We start from the raw sequence: 17,256 nt of genomic DNA on the forward strand, positions 1-17,256 counted from the left end.
ATTTAATATACTTAAAGCATCTTTTAATATATGGGTCATAATCTGGATTGATACCTTTGATGGCGGCTTCATTAAAGAAGAACCATATCTACCTGGGTCAATCTTTGTCAAATGATGTGGGGTGCATCTACTAAGTTAGCAATATTCAGTTGTTTGTTCCTACTTGTCCCTACGTGCAAACTCCTGCCCTTTTGCCCTGTACCTTGGCAAAAGTCTTTTTGTTTCCCTTCAGCCCTGCCAATAAATTGTCGCTAACTTTGGGGGTGGTGGCTGACATCAGAGACACACACGCATGTACAGAGGCCAGCCTCTGAGAGAGGCCGTCGTCGTGAGCACGGGGAAAGATCTCCTTTCTCACGAGACTCCGCCGCAGAACGCGTGGCCAGCGGACTTGATTCTAAGCCTGCGGGTTTCGATGCTGCTTCTGCAGCAGAGTACAGCAGCAGCAGCAGCAGCAATTATCATTGTCACCGCCCCACTCTCAACCCCCATCCAATCGCCTTCCTCGGGTGGTCGTCATCTCTTTGACGGATGGGCTTGGCCGCTCGGCGCGCGCGGGATAAAACAAACAAACAAACAAACAAAAACCCGACCCCCCCCCCCACTTTTTCCCGCTCTCGCCTTTTCTTACTCAAGCGCGCGCGCTCCGCGCTTTGTCCCGGTTTGTCCGCTTCGTGGGCCTCAGGGAGAGGGGGAGTGGGGCGGAACCTCAGCACCCCCTTTAGCCAATGAGGACGTTCGGAATATTGAAAGGCGGGGCGCCCCGAAGAAGGCGGGTCGCAGAAGCGCATCTCTAGCTCGAAGGCCACGCCTCCTCGTGGGCCGCTCCTTCAAAAACCACCTGGAAAAGGCTCGCGCGGACGGCCCCGCCTTGAGGGGCTGGCTCGCTCGTGCGGCAGGCGGATCAGGGGCAATAATATGCAAATCGAGCTTCGGGGCTCTTGAGTAGTGTCGCCCGAGCGGCGAGGGAGAACGTTTCTTTTCGCGCCTGGCGGCCAAGTTCTGGATCGCGCTCCTCCTTCCTCGTACGCGGGGCATGTTCGCGCTGCCTCGGCGGTGCTAAGGAGCGAGGGAGCGCCGAGCCGTAGCCCAAGGCCGCCTTTCGGCGCTTCGCTTCGCGGTTATGTCTCCCGTCAGCGAGGAGGTGGAAGCGGGGAACGCTCTCTCCTCTCCGGAGGAAAGTGAGACGGCGGGCGAGGATGAGCCGAAAAAGGAGAACGGAGAATGGTGCCCACAGGAAGCCTTGCTCGCCTCCGGGGTCGCAGAACCGGACTTGGTGGCTAGGCTGGGGGAGACGCAGAGCCCTCCCGAGAAGGCGGCGGAGCAGGGTGAGCCGCCGCCGCCGCCAGTGCACCCGGAGACGGCTGAGCCTCCCGAAGGAGGCTGGGGCTGGGTGGTCATGCTGGCCTCTATGTGGTGCAACGGGACTGTCTTCGGGATCCAGAACTCGTGCGGAGTCCTCTTCAAGTCCTTGCTGTCGGAATTCGGAGACCCCAAAGACGAGCAGCTGATGTTCAGGACAGGTAAGGGAGGAAAAGTGGCCGCCGGGGGCTTCCCTTCCCCAGCTGCCTTTAAAAGCAGCTAGGCGGCGGGTCCGGGGATTTATTTATTTATTTTTATTTATTTGATTTGATTTGTCAATCGTTTACAGGAGAACAGGTATAAGAGTAAACATGGATAGGAATGAAATGAATAGGAATAAGTGAGGCAGCAGGACAGGGATGGTGCGCTTATGCACGGCCCTTTACAGACCTCTTAGGAATGGGGTGAGGTCAACAGTAGACAGTTTAAGGTTAAAGTTTTAGGGGTTTGAGGATGTAACACCAGAGTCATGTAGTGCATTCCAGGCATTGGCCACTCTGTTGCTGAAGTCATATTTTCTGCAATCAAGTTTGGAGCGGTTTACTTTGAGTTTCTATCTGTTGTGTGCTCTTGTATTACTGCAGTTGAAACTGAAATAGTAAAAAAACCCCAAAAGATTCCTCAAAGGCGTGGGGGCGGGGGAGAGAGGGATGTCCCGTTCTTGAGCACAGAGGAAAAGCTATGAGAAGAAGAACCTAGCTGCTTTCCTCCAACTCGTGGATGGAGCTTGTAGCCCCAGGACATCTGCAACATCGGCAAGTTGGAGTGCTGGAGTGCATGACAGCTAGATAACCGAGGAGGCGGGAGTGCTGCGGGTCCTGCCCAACAGTGTGCTGCCAACCCCCAGATCTGTGCTCTGTGCAGCGTTGTGTGTTTTGTGTGCACAAATGCAAAATTCTGCTTTGAAATCTATGATGGAACTTTTCTTTACACAATGGCATACCGTTTTAATTGCAAGAAAACGGTACCTCTGCCTCCATGTAGTCCTTGAATCAGGCTGCCACAAAGATAAGGATTTCTTTATCTTTTTTTTTAGTAACCTAAAACTCTGTATTTCTCATATCTATGAAGTCATCTGGTCTGAGGACCAACCTCTTAATGTTATTGGTTTTGTTTCACATCCTGCATAAAACACTTTTTTTCTGGTGGTGTCATTTTGAAACACCCCCCCACCTTTTTTTTAACAGTTTTTTTTAATATATGCATTGTAGTTGCAGGGAGGGATGCCAGTTTTGATCTGACAGTGGTGTGGGGAAATTTCTTTGTAAAAATCTAGTTGTTTTTGTACCACAGGTACAATGCATCAGCTCTGTGACCTGCAGTTCCGTCTCTCCATCTAAAAGACTGGAGAAATTGGTCTTTTCTCTTGTGTAAGAAAAGAAAAACATCATCCTGGAGGCAAGGATATCCTGGCAAATGCCACCTTGTGTTCTTTAGGATTAAATGAATTCTACGTGGCTACTCTTAGTTGTTAGTTAAATAAAGCAGGAAGTATGACAGCTCACAGTACATTGGCTAGGGTTTAGCCTAGTGTGTTGTGCGAACCCAGACATTTGAGCTAAGTAAACCATACTTTATTTAACCATGTGTTAGCCTGTAACTATCACCAGTACACCTCAATAATCAAGGGGAAATAATATTTGCTGGGTAAAATTGTGAAATACAAGTTTAAAACAATTGAATAGTACTTAAAATCATGCTATTCACATAGAAGTAATAATGCAAGAAGGGGGAAGACTGTTAAGGCATGTGAATTTAATTTAAAAATATAGATCTTTTTATTACATCTTTATTTTGCGAAAATAAAAAACAGATAGAAATATCTAAAATGTATATTATAATTAGAAATACGTTTTTATCATTCTTTTTGTAAGTGACAGTGTCCCGCACCCAATTATTTTGAACTTAAAATGATTTTAATTTGTTTAGGAATATAACATTCCAAATCTAGATATGCATAGTTACATGAACTTGCTAAAGAAAGTTTAGTGGCTAGTATTTATGACAATATTTTTTTCCTTCAGTAAAAAAGCTGAAATTATGTCGACCATATGTTGATTTCAGTGTAGACTACAAATATGTATCAGCTTGTGTAAGAGTTTTGTTTTAACTCAACAGGATAGAGCAATAGTACTTAGACTTATATACCGCTGCACAGTGCTTTACAGCCCTCTTTAAGTGGTTTACAGAGTCAGCATTTTGCCCCCAACAATCTGGATCCCCATTTTACCGTCCTCAAAAGGATGGAAGGCTGAGTCAACCTTGAGCCCGTGAGAATCGAACTGCTTGCAGTGGGCAATACTGCATTCTAACCACTGCGCCACCATAGCTAATATATATTTCCATCTGTACATGTGTAAGATTACAGGTTGATAACTCACTGCACAGTACATTTTTGGAGGTTGCCACTCAGTTGTACATTGCAAATCTAAGTATTATACATACTGTATATTCTTTACCATTCATCTGATTTCTTTACCTAAAACAACCTTTACAGCACCTTTATCAGATTATTTTGAAAATCAGTTATTAGGGGAAACTGTCATCGACATAGTGCACAAGTTTGGGCAGACTCAGGGAGCCAATGGAGAACAGGGGTGGTGGTGTACTAAGAACAATAAGGTTGCATCTTCCTATTATGATTTCAATGACTGCAAATGTCTAGTTAAAACTGAGCATGAACATCATACAAAATACAGGCTATGTAATCTCTTTTTTTTTGCACACTGAAGAGTAAGTGGTAAACTTTAAATAATTGCTTTAACTTGGGCTCAAGGAATATTATATATTTAAGTTAGAAAAATATTAACTGCTTAAGTAATTTAAAAAGTCTAATATGTCTGGTTAGCTTGGCATTGACTATAATACAAAAGTATAACAAGATATCATTACATTGTTGTTTCTAGTTGGAATATATTAAATCTTTTTTTAAGAAGCAAGTTTAACCAATTTCGTTGTATTTAAGTACAGTGACAATAAAGATTATACTTACACTTATCTGATGCTTTATGATATGTGTACATTGTGTTTATACACACAGACATTAATATAATCCGTCATCTTAATAAATAGACTAAGTTCTAATTTCTAGCTAGAATTAATTGCTCCTTAGAATTGTTACAAACTGAATGAATGTAGACAGCAGCAGGTATGGGCTGAAATATTCAAATGTCTTGGTGGGACATCTGAAAACTGTCTCTTGTTCCATATAGTAGTAGGGGAAGAGAAGGTGGTGTAGTGCAAGGACTAATCTAGATAGTTATTAGGAGTGACTCAAAGGCACAGATTCTTTTTAAAAAGGGGAAACAGGTGGTTTGTCAGGAATAAGGGCAAAGGAAAAGAAAGAAGAAAAGAAAAGAAATGCCACTAGGCTTCCCTCAGTTAAATACATTTATTGCTAAGGTTTTGAAGCTATTGCTATTATTCAAACTAACAGGCTGCTACAAATGCAGAACTAAGGCAAAAATAACTAGATATAATCTATTTTCTTTGTACTAGGACAACTCGCCATGTCCATCTTGCGGCCAACATGCCATGGCTGACTTGCCATTGCCAACTTGTGGCCAACGTGCCATGGGACAACTCGCCGTGGCCAACTTGCCATGGGAGAAAAGTTACTGGTATAAAATAAATGGTACAATAGAATCATTAAAGGATGCCAAAGGAGGGACAAAAATGAAGTGTGATGATAAAAATTAAAATAATTTTTAAAATAATTTTAAATAATTAAATAGAATTATTGAATTGTGCTGCATTGAGTTTTCTTTTGGTGAGTTGGCCGCGGTGAGTTGGTAGTGGCAAGCTGTCCCATTCCGTGGCAGTGCTGTTTAAACTCATCTGAATCTAACAAGTCTCTCTTTGCCTTCAGAGCAGCAGTAGTGAATGGGTGTAAAATTATCTTTCTTACAACCAGAAAACATTCACTCCAAGCATCTTTAGAACTATGCAGAAGAAAAGCTTAGAATGGTAAAAGCTGTTTGGAAAGAGGTGAAATAATTATAATATATAGGAATAATTCTAGTGCTGAGCATGAGGGACTGCTCCAAATATGTAGTAAATAAAAGGAGCAACTGTGTTTTCTTCAGACTTGTTTAACATATACATTCATTCAGCTTCAGAGCCTTCTTGTGGCTCTCATGAAACAACTGCCTCTTTGTTAATTCTCTGCCCCAAGCATCCATTTTCATATGAATCAGAATCTTTAAATATAGTATTTCCTTATAGAGGAGCAGAGAAACATTGGCATGAGTTAACCTTGAGCCGGTGAGAATTTAATGCTGAAATGACCATCTGATATAAACAAAAACAAAAAATTTACAGAAGAAAATCTGCTTTAGACTACTTGAAGATACTATTCGTTTGTGAATAAAAGAGTTGAATATAAAAACACTTGTTTTATTAGTGAATATTGAAGTAATTATTGCTTTAAAAAATGTATCACAAAATGCCTTGTTTAGTGACTGCCTTGTTTAGTGACCATTTGCAGTTACATGGTAACAGAAAATCACCTCTATCTGTTCTGGTTACTTGTTTTGAAACAGAAATTTTGGTGCATAAGACTGCACAAACTTGGTGGTTTAAGGTCTTATTACGGTGATCACTTTTTGTTTTTAATTCCATGACCTCATAAATTACTTTTTGTTTGCGGAGATAAATGAATCTGTAAGATTCCCCCCCCCCCCAGTCTACATTTACCGTATTTTTTGGACTATAAGGTGCACCAAAATATAAAACGTACCATGATTTTGAAGAGGTAAATTTTTTTTAAAAAGTTTTTGCACTCTGCAGGCTTCCCAAATCCTCTGCACGCTTTGTTTTTTGCACACACAAAAAAGGCATGCAGAGCTTTGGGAGGCTTGTAGAGTGCTCCTGGGGGTTGAGGGGAAACGAGCAAAAAATGGTCTATTTTTTGCATTTTTGCTCATTTTTGCTCTCCGCAGCCCGCAGGAGCACTTGCAAGCCACCCAAACCCTCTGCACACCCATTTTTGCAAAGGGGGTGGGGTTTCAGTAGGCCAAAAATGCTGTATTCAGTGTATAAAACGCACCCAGATTTTCACCCTCTTTTTTGAGGGAAAAAGGTGCGTCTTATACTCCGAAAAATATGGTAATTGCATGATCCTCTGGAGCAGGGGTATCAAGCTTGAGGCCCATGGTCTGGATCTGGTCCACAGGGTGTTTAGATCTGGCCCACATGGCTGCCCTGGACACAGTGAATGACCGGTCCATGGTGCCTCTGCCAGTGAAAACAGAGCTTGGGAGGGTGCGTGCAGCCTTCCTGGGCTCTGTTTCGACTACGACAGCCTCCTGCAGCCCTCTGCCAGCGAAAACGAAGGCTGCATGCAGCTTCCCCAAGCTCTATTTTTGCTGACAGAGGGCTTCTGGAGGCCCTCATGGCTGAAAACAGAGCATGGGCAGGCTGTGCATGGCTTTCCTGAGCTCCATTTTTGCTGGCAGAGGGCTGCAGAAGGCTGTCTTGGCCAAAAACAGATCATTGATGGGCCACTCACGGCTTCCCTGAGCTCCATTTTCACTGGCAGAGGGTTGCAGGAGGCCGTGGTAGCAGAAAAGGGAGCCTCGATGAGTGACGTTGAGCTGGCCGTGCCCATTCCGGGCTCCCGAGGTCAAACACAACCTTGATGCAGCCCTCAATGAAATAGAATTTGACACTCCTGCTCTAGAGTCTTCAAAAAATAAAGATAAATGATTTGTTTTTTAATCTTTTCAGGTAATTTGATACATTTGTAATATTCATAAAGACATTCAATTTAACTGTCAAGAGCAAAATTTAATGTGCCTAAGAGGTGCAGTGGTTAGAGTGCAGTACTGCAGGCTACTTCTGCTGATCACCAACTGCCAGCAGTTTGGCAGATCGAATCTCACTAGGCTCAAGGTCTTCCATCCTTCCGAGGTCGGTAAAATGAGGACCCAGATTGTTGGGGGCAATATGCTGATTCTGTAAATCACTTAGAGAAGACTGTAAAGCACTATGAAGCGGTATATAAGTCTGTGCTATTGCTATTAGTGTTCTTTTTCCATTCGTTTTATTCTTATATATATATTACAAATCAGCATAATGCAATACGAGTCAGTTTGGTGTAGTAATTAATGCATCAAGCTAGAAGCCGGGAACCTGTGAATTCTAGTCCCACCCTAGGTATAAAAACAGCTGGGTGACCTTAAACCAGTCAATGGCAAAACAGTTCTGAAAAATCTTGCCAAAAAAACCCCCGCAGGGACTTTCCAGGAAGTCTCAGAATCAGACATGATTGAGTGGAAGAAAAAAAAAGCATTATGTAACATAGGCCAACACAACTCTCAGAGGGGATTTGTGGCAGCTAGCAACACAGTGGCAGCAATGGAGTCAGCAGTGTCAATAAGGTCTAGAGACCTTGCAGGCACCCAGCATTACGTCTTTCAGGGTGGTGATGACTATGAAAAATTAGGTAGAAGATCCTTTATGGAGGAGGTGACGTTTAGTGGCCATGGATTTTAAAAACCACCAATGCGCTTCCCAAGGCTGGTGGGCCACACTGGGCCTGCAGAACTTAAGGGCCTCATGGAATACCGTATTTATCGGCGTATAACACGCACCGGCGTATAACACGCACCCCCCATTTTAACACAAAAATTTGAGTAAAAATTTTTTTCATTAAAAATAAATGACTTGGAAGCTCGGAACTTAATGTTGGATTAAAATTTATAACATTAGAACATGAATTATAACATTAACTCCTCTTAAAAGGCAAATATGAAATGAAAAAACACCTCTTTGAGCAAAAGAACTTAATCAGAATCACTGCTTTTTGGAAAACCAAAAACCTCTTCCTCATCTTCACTCTCTCCCTCTTTTTTCCCTTCCTTCCCCCTTCCTCTTGCCTATCAACTTCATCCTCTTTGTCTTTCTGCTCTTTCCCTCTCTTCCCCTTTTCTTCCTACCTCCTTCCTTCTCCCTCCCTTCTTCTTTTTCTTCCTTTCTTCTTCCATCTTCCTCCTTCTTCCATTCTTTCTCCTTCCATCCATCTTTTCTCCTTCCATCTTCTCCCCCCCTCCCTTCTTCTTTTCCTCCCCCCTCCCTCCTTCCTTCCTCTCCTTCCCTTTCTCACACACAGGAAGGGGAGGGGGGCTATCTAGTCGCTTTCACAGCATAATTTCTTTATCTAACTTTTAAAAAACAGTGTGCAAATCAAACGAGATTTTCGTAACCTGCGAAGCACCAAGTTATATTATGTTGTTACAAATTCGCAGCTACTCCATTCTTTCTGATAGGGAACTACATTTCCCAAGATGCCTCAGGTCCTCAAAGCGCTGAACGCAGCTTTGCAATTGACTCCAGCGAGGCCTGGCAGCCGCCGGCTGGGGTGGTTGTCAGGGCGATGCGGAGCGGACGCGCCGTTTGTTACTGCTTCCAGCAATCAAGACGGACAAGGGAAGCGACTGAAACGGACGCTGGCCGCAGGAGAGCGAGGCTGCTGCTGCGGCTTCTGTTTCAGTAGGGAAGAAAACTTCCTTTCGCTTCCCGAATTTGACTGGGTCCCGGGGCTTCTGCCGGGCGGCAGAAGCCCGGGAAGCGAAAGGAAGTTTTCTTCCCTATTGAAACAGAAGCCGCAGCAGGAGAGCAGGGCTGCTGCCGGCCGTTTCACCTTGCGCAGCGAATTTGACTGGGTCCCGGGCTTCTGCCACCCGGGGTATCGGCGTATAACACGCAGGCAGGGTTTAAGCTTGCAATTTTAGTTTTAAAACTGCGTGTTATACGCCGATAAATACGGTAAATGAATCTGTTAGAGAAACTGATGCAAATAAGATTTTTTGACAGTAATTTGAAAAGTTTGTTATGCTAAACCAAGCTTTGTCAAATTTGTTTTTAAATTAGTTTTACAAATGAATTTCTGATATAGTATGCAAGAATGCCAAGCAACATGAAATTTATCATTTTCTAATGACATGGCTTGCTTCTTATCCCTTAATGTGACATAATATGTTAGGCTCACCAAATCAGTGGTAGAGAAGAAGGTACGTTGATTCCTAATAGCGCATTATTTTTCTTATAGTTTATAGACCAATCCCTTAATAAATTTGTTCTTGAACTGTTTAGATACCAGGCTAACTATTCTGTAGTTGCTGGAGAGAAATGCTGGCTGAAAGAAATATTAAAGATTTGCTGCTTTATTTTTCTAATAACAAATTAAAAGAACATATAATGTAAGACTTAATGCTAATTAATATGAATAAAATATAAAATTAAAAGAACATAAAATATAAGACTTAATGCTCATTATTATGACTAAAATATAAAGTTATCTTTTATCAGAATTTACCAGATGTTACAAAACTGATCAACTTTTAATAAAGTATCAGTAGTTCCTATTTCTTGCCATTCAGGTCTAAATGTTTTAAAAAATTAACTCAGGAACAATATTTTAGAAACTTTGAAATGAATATATTAACATTTGTATGTATTCCACCTTATAAATGGATTAATATTAAATTATATGCTCTCTAGGTATAAATATGCAATAATGTCTAAACAGATCGAATCCATGTATTATATGTATCTCATAAAGGAAGTTTGGATTTTTTTAGTGTTTCAAGGTTGATTCTATTGGATAAATCAATTATCATCCATTCCTGTACTCCCAAGAGATCAGAATTGCAATGGAAGAAGTCAAAGGGCAATCTCTGTGAGGTTGTTTACATTTCTTCTCTGACTTGCTTGGTACAATGAACTATTTATTTTACAAAAATCTGTTCCTAATACTCATTTATGTGCAGCATAATGTTGCTTCCCTTGCTTTTTAAAAAATAGATAAGTTACCGTATTTTTTGGAGTATTAAGATGCACCTTTCGCTCCTCCTAAAAGAGAGTGAAAATTTGGGTGCGTCTTATACACGGAATGCAGCCCCGCCCACCAACCAGCCTCCACTCTTTGGCTTCTGCCTCCCAGCAATTTGCCTCCTTGTAGCAAACGGGAAAATGGGCTTGTGGAGGCAGCAATAGGCTATGGTAATCCTTGCAGTCTGAAACAGCTGAAAGCTGAAACTGAAATTGAAAGTGAAAATGGCTGTTTGCTGCAAGAGGTAAATTGCTGCCAGGCAGAGCCAGATTTTTTTTTTCTTCTAATCAGGCTAAACTGAAATAATATATACTTCCAGAAAGCCACATCAATTTTAACAGCATCTGTACAAGTATAGTCGGAAATGTAACACCACAAATAGTATATATTGTCTGTATTGTTTGTTGTTTGTTGCAAGGAGGCAAATTGCTGGTAGGTAGAGGCAGATTTCCTCCCCCCCCCCCCCGTTTTTCTCCCCAAAAGCTAGGTGCGTCTTACACTTTGGAGCGTCTTACACTCTGAAAAATATGGTATGTTGTTTAGCAGAGAGCTAATTTAGATATTTGGAGACGACTATGTCCCTAAAAGATAGACTTGAGAGGATTTTGTCTGTATCAAGCTAGCCAGAGCTATCTCATTATCTGGCCTCTACTTTTATAGGCTGATCACACTTTGTAATATACTTCATGTCAGTTTCAGTAAAATCAACGCAGTAGAGTAGTGTTAGACTATGGCAGAGGAAACTGTCATTACTTCACAGTAGAGCTCATTAGAGATTTGGGGCTTTCCAGTTGTACCGACTTTAGTATTCTAACAATGACCATACAAATGCAATACATCCTACAACATCTTGAATTTCCAAAGACCTACACAAGGGTCCTCTTTGTAGACTTTAGTTCAGCATTCAGTACCATCATACCAGACATTCTTCCAACTAAACTAAATGAGGTAGCAGTACCTGAACACACTTGTAAGTGGATCACAAGCTTCCTAATAGACAGGAAGCAGCAGGTGAAGCTAGGTAAAATTACATCAGATACCTGTACAACTAGCACAGGAGCCCCCCAGGGCTGGGTGCTCTCTCCACTTCTCTTCTCTCTATATACCAATGATTGCATCTCAAACAGTCCATCTGTTAAACTACTGAAGTTTGCAGATGATACAACAGTGATTGGTCTCATTTGAGACAATGATGAAACTGCATACAGACAGGAGGTTGAACAACTAGCCTCATGGTGTGACCAGAACAATCTGGAACTTAACACACTCAAAAATGTAGAAATGGTGGTAAACTTAAGGAGAAACCCTACTATACTACCACCTCTTACAATACTAGACAACACAGTATCAACAGTAGAGATCTTCAAAATTTTAGATTCTATCATATCTCAAGACCTAAAATGGACACCTAACATCAAAAAGGACATCAAAAAAGCACAACAAAGAATGTTCTTTCTGTGCCAACTCAGGAAGCTGAAACTGCCCAAGGAGCTGCTGATACAGTTCTACAGATGAATTATTGAGTGTCAACTGCACCTCTATAACTGTCTGGTTTGGTTCTGCAACCCAACAAGACAGACCCAGACTTCAGAGAATAATCAGAACTGCAGAAAAAAACAGTTATTGCCAACCTGCCTTCCATTGAGGACCTGTACACTGCATGAGTCAAAAAGAGGGCCATGAAAATATTTACAGACCCCTAGCATCTTGGACATAAATTGTTTCAATTCCTACTGTCAAAACGATGCCATAGAGCACTGCATACCAAGACAACTAGACACAAGAACAGTTTTTCCCCCGTACGCCATCACTCTGCTAAACAAATAATTCCCTCACCACTGTCAAACCATTCACTAAGGCTGCATTACTATTACTATTAGTCTTCTCATCATTCCTATCACCCATCCCCTCCCACTTATGACTGCAGGACTGTAACTTTGTCACGATTTATACTGATATTGTTTCCTGATTGCTTATTTGTACCCTATGACTATCATTAAATGTACCTTATGATTTTTCACGAATGTATCTTGTCTTTTTATGTACACTGAGAGCATATGCACCAAAGACAAATCATTGTGTGTCCAATCACACTTGGCCAATAAAGAATTCTATTCTATTCTATTCTGTTCTGTTCTGTTCTATAAAAATTCTGAGGAAGGTCGTTAGAATGAAAGAGATTTTACCAATGGAAGAGAATATTTGTAGCTCATGGTTAAACTGGCTATTGTTTTCTGATTTTGTTTGAGTTACAATACAATACAATAGCAGAGTTGGAAGGGACCTTGGAGGTCTTCTAGTCCAACCCCCAGCCTAGGCAGGAAACCCTATACTGAGTTGGTAGCTCCTGGATTGGGGTATTGTTCACTGCTTGATTGTCAGTCTGGATTAATCCCTGTTTACCTGGGTGTTGATTGCTGGCAGGGAAGTATTTTGGTCTTTTTGTTTCCTTTTTAGCTTTTTGAGTGCCACTTTGGAGTAATGTATAAATGTGGCTTATCTCTGTGTCTGTTGATGGTAGATTTCCAGGAATTCCCTAGCAATTTTGGACTTAGCTTGATCTAGGATGCTCACAATTTCCCATTTGAAACTATAGTTAAGTCTGCCATGTATATTACAGTTAAGGAATTTTCATCATGTATTCTGACTGCTAGTTCAAGTTCATGGATGTTATCTGCCAGTCTTATGCCTGTCTGTACATAGTGATAGTTATAGTACTTGTTGAATGAATGAATAATGAATTCAACATTATGCAAACACAAATAGTAGAACAAAGTCAAACTAGAGTCTTGGATTTTAAGAGAGCTAATTTCAGTAAACTTAGAGAGAGCTTGGGAAGAATTCCATGGATGAGAATCCTCAAGGGGAAAACAACTGAAGAAGCTTGGGAAATTTTGAAAAATGAGATTACAAAAGCCCAGTCTAGCACAATAGCAATGAAGAAGAAAAATAACAGCTTCCAAAAGAAACCAGCATAGCTGCATAAAGAACTCTCTGACAAATTGAAAGACAAAAAAGATAAGTATAAAAAGTGGAAAGAGGGAGACATAACTAAGGTAGAATATCAGCAAATAGCCTGAGCCTGAAAAGATGAAGTAAGGAAAGCTAAGGCTCACAATGAAGAAAGGCTTGCCACAAAAGTAAAAAATAACAAAAAAAAAGCTTCTTCCAACATGTTAAAAACAAGAAAAAAGTTAAGGAAACAATTGGTCCATTGCTGGGAGAAAGTGGCAAGAAGGTGACAAGCAACAGGGAGAAAGCATAACTATTTAACTCATCTTTTGCATCTGTCTTTACACAAAGAGATAAAACAGTCCAACCTATCAAAAACAGCACCAGAAAAATCAGATTAGGAACACAAGTTGAAATAGGGAAGAAAACGGTACGTGAGCACCTGTCTATCCTAGACGAGTTCAAATCACCAGGACCGGATGGATTACACCCCAGGGTTCTGAAGGAACATGCAGACGAGATCTCATAAGAGCCGAGGTGGCACAGTGGTTAGGGTGCAGTACTGCAGGCCACTTCAGCTGACTGTTATCTGCAGTTCAACGGTTCTAATCTCACTGGCTCAAGGTTGACTCAGCCTTCCATCCTTCCGAGGTAGGTGAAATGAGGACCCAGACTGTGGGGGCAATATGCTGACTCTGTAAACCGCTTAGAGAGAGCTGAAAGCTCTATGAAGCGGTATATAAGTCTAACTGCTATTGCTATAACCACTGAACTATATCTTTCAGAGATCCTGGAGCACTGGGGAACTGCCAGAGGACTGGAAAAGAGCTGATGTGGTTCCCATCTTCAAAAAAGGGGAAAAAATAGATCCAGGAAACTACAGACCTATCAGCCTGACCTCAATACCAGAAAAGATTCTGGAAAAGATAATCAAGCAACGAATTAGCAAACACCTAGAAGTAAAGAAAGTAATAGCCAAAAGCCAACATGGGTTTGTCAAAAACAGATCATGCCAGACTAATCTTATTGCATTCTTTGACAAAGTGACAAAATTAGTGGACCAGAGGAATGCTGTCGATATAGTCGATATAGACTTCAGTAAGGCATTTGATAAGGTAGACCATAACCTACTACTAGATAAAGTAGAAGAATGTGGGTTGGACAGCATAACCACCAGATGGATTTGTAACTGGCTGACCAACCGCACTCAATGTGTAGTCCTCAATGGAACTGCATCTACATGGAGGGAAGTATGCAGTAGAGTACCCCAAGGCTCTGTTTTGGGCCCAGTACTCTTCAACATCTTCATCAATGATTTGGATGAGGGAATAAATGGGGAACTCATCAAATTTGCAGATGACACCAAGCTGGCAGGAATAGCCAACACTCCAGAAGATAGACTTAAGATACAGAAGCATCTTGACAAATTTGAACATTGAGCACTATCTAATAAAATGAAATTCAATGGTGAAAAGAGTAAGGTTCTACATTTAGGCAAGAAAAACGAAATGCACAGGTACAGTATAGGTGGTACCTTGCTCAACAGTAGTAACTGTGAGAGGGATCTTGGAATCCTAGTGGACAACCATTTAAATATGAGCCAGCAGTGTGCAGCAGCTGCCAAAAAAGCCAACACAGTTCTAGGCTGCATAAACAGAGGGATAGAATCAAGATCACATGAAGTGTTAATACCACTTTATAATGCCTTAGTAAGGCCACCCTTGGAATGCTGCATTCAGTTTTGATTGCCATGATGTAGAAAAGATGTGCAGACTCTAGAAAGAGTGCAGATAAGAGCAACAAAGATGATTAGGGGACTGGAGACTAAAACATATGAAGAACGGTTGCAGGAACTGGGTATGTCTAATTTAATGAAAAGAAGGACTAGGGGAGACATGATAGCAGTTTTCCAATATCTCAGGGGTTGCCACAAAGAAGAGGGAGTCAAACTATTCTCCAAGGCACCTGAGGGTAGAACAAGAAGCAATGGGTGGAAACTAATCAAGGAAAGAAACAACTTAGAACTGAGGAGAAATTCCTGACAGTTAGAACAATTTATCAGTGGAACAGCTTGCCTCCAGAAGTTGTGAATGCCCCAACACTGGAAGTCTTTAAGAAGATGTTAGATAGACATTTGTCTGGAATGGTATAGGGTTTCCTGCCTAGTCAGGGGGTTGGACTAGAAGACCTCTAAGGTACCTTCCAACTCTGCTATTGTATTATATTGTACGTTGTAGATGACTCCTGTAGGTGACATCTTCTTGTGCTACTGGGTCTTTCAGCTTATTTAAGATGCTTTGAAGGGTTATAATTGTATGTGCTATGGTAATGTCATGTAGTTGTAATAATCTATTGGTTTTGATGTATGGCATTGTTTTTGATGTATGGCATTGTTATCTTTTTCATAGCTTGTGTTGGTTGTGTTGTAGTAGGTTGAATATCAGATATTTTTAAAAATATAGTTGCATGGGTATCCATTTTGTGCGAAGATGTTGTATAGGTGTTCTGTTTCCTTTTCCCTGATGTTCAGGCAGGGTGTTTGTGCTAATCTAAATAGAGTTCTTACACAGCTCTTGTGGGAGATTGAATTGTTGCTTTGGTATGGAGCACTTGACTGCTGTGAGTAGTTTTATGATAAACCTATGTTTCTAATTTGTCACCATTTCTTCTGCAGTTGAGGAATGTGCTATAAGTTGTTGATCATTTTTTCCTATAGCAGTAGATAGCCCCATCTTTGCATCCGTTCTTTAAATTTTCCTGATCCAGAGTTTTCATACCCAGTATGTCCATTAGCCATCCATGTTACCTGGGTACCCTCCATAAGCAGGATCATTATTATTATTATTTTGCTTCCATGCCCTTCATTTATTTTAGTTCTCCATCATGTTTAGTTTGCTCTTCAGCATTGGAATGAAAAGCTTCATGGTAACTAAACTCAGGACAAAAGTCCCCAGTGGTGTAACTGTATATCCTTGCCACCCCACTATGCTTCCCATCACCGCTCAGCTCAACACATCTTCTTAGGGAACAGGATGTTCAGGCAGGATATGAACAAATTCTGCCACTTTCATGGAAGATACTATGGTAGGAAATTAACATGGCTACTAAGATACAACTTTTGCTGAAGAATTGGTACAAATCAAGATTAGTCTTCTTATTGGAATCCTTCAAAGGTACTAAGCTATTCAGAGTCCCTATTTTAGGGTTTAAACATGCCTAGCTTTGTTAAACAAAACCAAACGAACTCCTTGACCAAGAGAAGTAGGTCTTCTGAATGTCAGTTTACAAGCTCAGGACTTTCTGTTGTATCTTAGTGATTAAAGAGGTAGGGAACTTCTCCATAAGGGGTAAGCCTTCAGCCCAGCACTCTCTTCCACTATGAAGGGAAACAACACCATCACAGCTTCCCTGTGGGTGGAAGGTTAATTATTTTGTCAGTCTCACTCCATAAAATATTAGATGTGTGACTTCCTGCAGTTGCAGCATAGAATTCACTTTTTCCTCCCTCATCAAGATTTTTTCATTGCACTTGTGAGATGACTAAGCACAGTTTGGGTCACCAGGTCCTATTTGAAATACCATATTTTTCAGAGTATAAGATGCATCGGAGTATAAGACGCACCAAGATTTTGAAGAGGCAAATTAAAAAAAAGGTTTTTGCACTCTGCTACCTCCCAAAAATGGCCCATTTTTCACAAAAACGGGTCTATTTTTTGTCAAAAAAGGGCATACATAGCCTTTAGGAGGCTTGTAGAGTACTCCTGGGGGGGGAAGCAAAAAACAGCCTGTTTTTCTCTCATTTTTGCCCTCCCCAGCCCCCAAGAGCACTCTGGAAGTCTCCTAAAGGCTATGGATGCCCATTTTTGCAAAGGGGGCGGGGTTTCGGGAGGCAAGGTGTATAAGATGCACCCAGATTTTCCCTCTCTCTTTTGAGGGAAAAAGGTGAGTCTTATAGTCCGAAGAATACGGTAACAGCTGACTATAGCTGATTTGTCATTTGAGTGCGGCGAGAAAGAGAAGACCAGACCCCTTTCATTTTGTGTATTTTGTTTTGCAGACAAATTTGTTTAACTTTTGTGATGATGCTTAAAGTCATTGGAATATATTAA

General features: G+C 41.3%; 1 protein-coding gene across 1 annotated transcript in view; it reads left to right on the forward strand.

Moving 5' to 3' along the window:
• The first annotated feature begins 917 nt into the window (after positions 1-917).
• Positions 918-17,256, forward strand: part of SLC16A10 (solute carrier family 16 member 10) — a 54,800-nt gene continuing 38,461 nt past the window's right edge. The window contains exon 1 of the mRNA XM_032215455.1: positions 918-1,523. Coding sequence (XP_032071346.1) covers positions 1,124-1,523 — 400 coding nt within the window. The 5' untranslated portion in view covers positions 918-1,123. The remainder of the gene's footprint in view (positions 1,524-17,256) is intronic.

This window comes from Thamnophis elegans, chromosome 4, assembly GCF_009769535.1.
Source record: "Thamnophis elegans isolate rThaEle1 chromosome 4, rThaEle1.pri, whole genome shotgun sequence".
NCBI classification, from domain to species: Eukaryota; Metazoa; Chordata; class Lepidosauria; order Squamata; family Colubridae; genus Thamnophis; species Thamnophis elegans.